General features: G+C 36.3%; 1 protein-coding gene across 1 annotated transcript; it reads right to left on the reverse strand.

Moving 5' to 3' along the window:
• Positions 1-1314: 1314 nt before the first annotated feature.
• On the reverse strand, positions 1315-4191 carry SHM4 (serine hydroxymethyltransferase 4). The gene is made up of 4 exons (XM_079078561.1): positions 3443-4191; positions 2766-3156; positions 2586-2687; positions 1315-1810 (listed from the first exon to the last, which is right to left on the reverse strand). Exons 1-4 carry the CDS (start codon positions 4118-4120, stop codon positions 1566-1568), a joined length of 1416 nt encoding a protein of 471 aa, XP_078934687.1. The 5' UTR covers positions 4121-4191; the 3' UTR covers positions 1315-1565.
• Between the last annotated feature and the right edge of the window lie 555 nt (positions 4192-4746).

A 4746-nucleotide genomic window follows, 5' to 3' on the forward strand; every position in this document is an offset into this window, starting at 1 on the left:
CTATCCTATATCTCTTCAACTTGTTTCTTATTTCTTATAACTAAAATTGTCACATATCAGTCATAACATGAAACATAGCTTCTATACATCTGTTATATAAGCAACACAAGTTTCTCAATTCTCAGCAAGTTAAACCTTCAAATAAGTTTGGGTTTAAACCCGAAACCGAGTTTGGAAAACTGAAAAACCGAGAAACGGACCACATTGTTTTCGGATACCCCTTTACTTTGACCTTGGCTCTGCCACTGTAACTACTACTATGCAACCAGAAAAAACGAGCCACTATAAAATAAAAATAGTGATTTTTTTGTTTTACTTTTCCAAAGATAATATTGTTTAAAACCTTCAAATCATCTGTAAAATTGTGAGAATCACCACATCCAAACAATTTTGTTGTGTAGTTGTACTCCAAATTAAAGTCTCCCAAGCTATACATTCAAGATGAGAACTGAAGTTTGGACTCGTACCACACCACCATCTCGCTAACTACAGCCAAATAGCAATCGCAAACGGACATGTCAAGAACATGTGATCAACCATCTAAATAGTTGAATCACATAAGAGACATAGAAGGGAATCTACATAAATGCCTCGTTTGTCAAGTATGTACTTGACCGGGATCTTATTCAACTTGATTTTCCATGCTAAGACACCTTGATGAGGACCAGGTTATTTCAAGCTGTAGGAGAATCATGAGCGATGGACGCAGTATTTCGTAGTAGGTGTTGCCGATAACACAATTTTTTTTTACACAGTGGCACAATAGTAGAAAAAACGAAAAATTCGAAAAATTTTACACTACGTCCGAAAAAAACAATGGTTGTCGGTGTCAATAATGGCACCATAATGGAACCGCCCATGATCATCAACCAAGAGAGTATGTTTGCCACACTCGATTAACCATGTATATCGATCCAAATGTTACATATCAATGTCACACTATATTGATAATTTTTTAAAAGCTAAAATCATATCGATTTTGGATTGTTCCAAAGTTTTATTGCATCTCATCTATGGATAGTACAACTTACCAAATTATAACATTATTGACGCTTTGTTTTCACGTTGCTTGTAAATTGTGGTGTCGAATGGGAACGCTTGTTGAATCACAAACTTCGTGAACATGTTTCATAGGATTATCGTTGTTTTACACAAACATGTATCTCGTGTCAATATTTGCTCGAGTCATGTCCACAATTTGTTTCAAGTGTGAGGTGTTAAAAAATAATCGAATATGATCGGGGAAGATGTCATGTGGACGGTATAAAACAAGAGAATACAAGAAGTAATGTAGATGGTATATTTCAACCAAAGTAAAACACAATTCAATATTTTTCTTTCAAGCTAATTCCAAAAGACAAAAAAACAAAACAAAAGAAAATCTACAAGTGGAAGTGGCTAACATGTGAGACCTTATTTTGTCTTCCAACCAAAACATACATTTTTAATCAAATATTCTTTTAAATCTTCAGAAAAGAAAAAAACAGAAAAGTGTTACTAATAGTAATAACAAGACAAACAACATTCATTTAATCTCCATCTTTCTTCTTCTTCTTCAATATAGCTTAATCCTTGTACTTCATGTCAGCCAATGAGAACCCGGGCATGTCAAAAGAGCCAGAAAACTTCTCCACGTCAGCTTTCAATGCTTCAATCTCTTTGTTGTTTGTTAATCCCTTGTTGAAATCCTTCAACAATTTTCCAAATTCCTTTTGGATGTTCAAAGTGATTTGAATTGCACGATGAAGAAACTCTCCAATTTGCTCAAAGTCTTTCTCCACAAGTCCCCTTGATGTCATCGCGGGCGTACCTATTTAAACACCATTGAAATAACAATTAGAAAACATAGTCTCCACCAACCAGTCTCACAGTCAACATTAGACAAGAAATCTCAACACGGATTCTCACCGCCTATCTGTGGGACCCACAATCAGGTAAATCAAATGTCAAGGGAAATCTACTAAAGAAGCTTTATGTTTAGCCTCATAATCGATTCGGTGCTTATCTTTTTTTTAGTCAATTAAGTTTCAAAAACCGGAAAATGTATTCATTTTGACCCTTTTACCTGTTCAAAACGTCATCCAACTTTCAAAAATTACACTTTTGGCCCAAATTTGAAAACTTATTATAAATTTGATAAAAAAATTACACTTTTGGCCAAGATTTTAAATTTTATTATAAATTTGATCAAAAAATTACACTTTTTGCCTAGATTTTAAAATTTATTACAAATTTGATCCAAAGTTTACACTTTTGGCCCAGATTTCACGTTTAATTACAAATTTGGTCCAAAATTTACAGTTTTTTGCCCAAATTTCAAATTTTATTACAAATTTGATCCAAAATTTACACTTTTGGCACAAATTCCAAATTTTATTACAAATTTGATCCAAAATTTACACTTTTGGCCTCGATTTAGTGTAATTCAGCTCAATTTTTAGGAATTTATATATAAAAAACAAAACCAAATCTAAAAATACAGTTTTTCTGAAAACCAAAAAATCAAACCGACAATTTTAAATTCCAAAAAACATATTTTAAAATGCACAAAAAGGAGTAAAGATTTAGGAAATAAAAAAGCATACCAATACGAACACCTCCAGGAGCTAAGGCACTGCTATCACCAAACACAGCATTTTTGTTCACAGTGATGTTTGCAAGATCACAAAGTTTCTCCACTTTGTTGCCTATAAATACCAAAATATACATATTGAATCTGTATAATAAAGATCATGGTGTGAGAAAAATGACGAATATGCCCTTACCAGTCAAACCAAGAGGACGAAGATCCCACAACACAAGATGGTTTTCAGTTCCACCAGTGACAAGTTTATAGTCTTTGCTCATCAAGAATTTACCAAGTGCAACAGCATTGGCTCTAACTTGTTTAGCATAAGCTTTGAAGCCAGGTGTCATGACTTGTTTCAAAGCAACAGCTAGGGCACCGATCTGGTGGTTGTGAGGTCCACCCTGAAGAGCTGGGAACACAGCAAAGTTGATCTTGTCTTCGAATTCATAAACTGCATCTTCTGGTTGACCTTTCTTTGGTGGTTTTGGGCCTTTTCGGTAGAAGATCATACCAGCTCTTGGTCCCCTGAGACTCTTGTGGGTGGTGGTTGTTACCACATCACAGTACTCAAATGGATCCGCAGCTTCCTATCAAAGATTCAAAGAAAAAAAATCTAAATTTGATTGATTTATACTATAAATCTATAGATCTGAATCAATTTTGGACCCTGAATGTGGATCTTATGGATGCGATGTTCAATCGCAAATGCATCACCCTGTTCTTATTCAATTTCCGAGATCATGGATGGTAGTGTATCTATAAATTTGGCATCTTAATGTTCAAATGTGGATCTAGAATTTCAAAAGGAAGTAGAAACCAAGATCTAATGAGCAATTAAGATAATTATGGATCAGGGGAGAGAGAAATGCGTACCTGAGCAGCAACAAGACCACTGATATGAGCCATGTCGCATAGCATAAGGGCGCCACACTTATCAGCAATAGCTCTAATCGTCTTGTAATCCCAATCCCTAGGGTAAGCACTTCCACCACAGATGATCAATTTAGGTCTGAAGTCCAAGGCCTTCTCCTCCATCTTCTCGTAATCGATAAATCCAGTAGTTGAATTCACCTTGTACGGCAAACTCTCGAAGTAAATCGAGGTCGCGGAGATCTTCTTCCCACCGGAAGTGTAGTAACCATGAGTCAAGTGACCACCTGATGGCAAATCTAGACCCATGATACGGTCATGTGGGTTCAAAAGTGCGGTGTACGCCGCGAAATTAGCCGGAGATCCGGAGTAGGGCTGAACATTGACGCCCCATTTGGTGGGATCTAGACGGTAGGCTTGTAGGGCGCGACTACGGCAGAGGTTCTCGATTTGGTCGATGTACTCGTTGCCACCGTAGTAACGGTTGCCGGGCATGCCCTCGGAGTATTTGTTGGTTAGGGCGCTGCCGAGAGCTTGGATGACGGCGAAGGAGGTGAAGTTTTCAGAGGCTATGAGTTCGATACCACGGCACTGTCGGCGTTTTTCCTTTTCAATTAGGTCAAAGATTTCTGGATCGGCGGCGTCCAGGGCGGTGTTTCCCCAAACGTTAACGGGATCCATGGCTGAGATTGTAGGATCAAAGTGGTGATCCCAGATAGATAGAGGAGGAGGAGGAGGTGGTGGTGGTAGTTCGAGGTTTTCGGAAATGGGGGAAGGGTTTTAATAGGCCAACGGATGTTTATGAAGTTACAATTTACACCCCTGAAGTTTTAAGACTTTTTATTTATTTGCCTTAGTTTTTTTAATTTGCTTTTGGTGTTGGTGGTGGGGAATAAGAGGGGATTGGTGAATATTTTGTTTTATTTTAATGATAAATAAATGTCGTCATTTATAACCTTAAAAGATTATTATGTGAGACACTAAAGTTTGTTTCTTCACAAAAAAGACACCAAAATTGTGTAAGAACATTTTCTTTTGCTTTTGGAACTTGAAAGTTTCAACAAATCATTTAGTTTGTTTCATATATTGAAAATTTTTGAATGTTTCATCAAAGTGTATTAGTGTTCTTCATTTTGTTTCATATATTGAAAATAATATTTAATACGTTGCGATTTGAGACCTGAATTAAACTTCATATAAAAAATTATAGCCATTGTCTAGTAACAAAAATCACTGAAAGTTGCATAAATTAGGTTTGGTGCGTTGTATTAATCCGTCAAAAATGAAATAAAACTTGTAACATCATC

Source organism: Lactuca virosa, chromosome 2, assembly GCF_052849685.1.
Source record: "Lactuca virosa cultivar CGN04683 chromosome 2, Lactuca_virosa_CGN04683_v6, whole genome shotgun sequence".
Taxonomy (NCBI): domain Eukaryota; kingdom Viridiplantae; phylum Streptophyta; class Magnoliopsida; order Asterales; family Asteraceae; genus Lactuca; species Lactuca virosa.

What these genes read in the sequence shown, in the direction of transcription:
- SHM4 (XM_079078561.1), bottom strand. Translation starts at nt 4,120, where the DNA reads ATGGATCCCGTTAACGTTTGGGGAAACACCGCCCTGGACGCCGCCGAT. An exon ending in GTGGTCTTGTTGCTGCTCAG is followed by an intron (nt 3,157 to 3,442) that starts GTACGCATTTCT and finishes AATCTTTGATAG; the next exon opens with GAAGCTGCGGATCCATTTGA. An exon ending in TCCTGGAGGTGTTCGTATTG is followed by an intron (nt 1,811 to 2,585) that starts GTATGCTTTTTT and finishes GTGTTTAAATAG; the next exon opens with GTACGCCCGCGATGACATCA.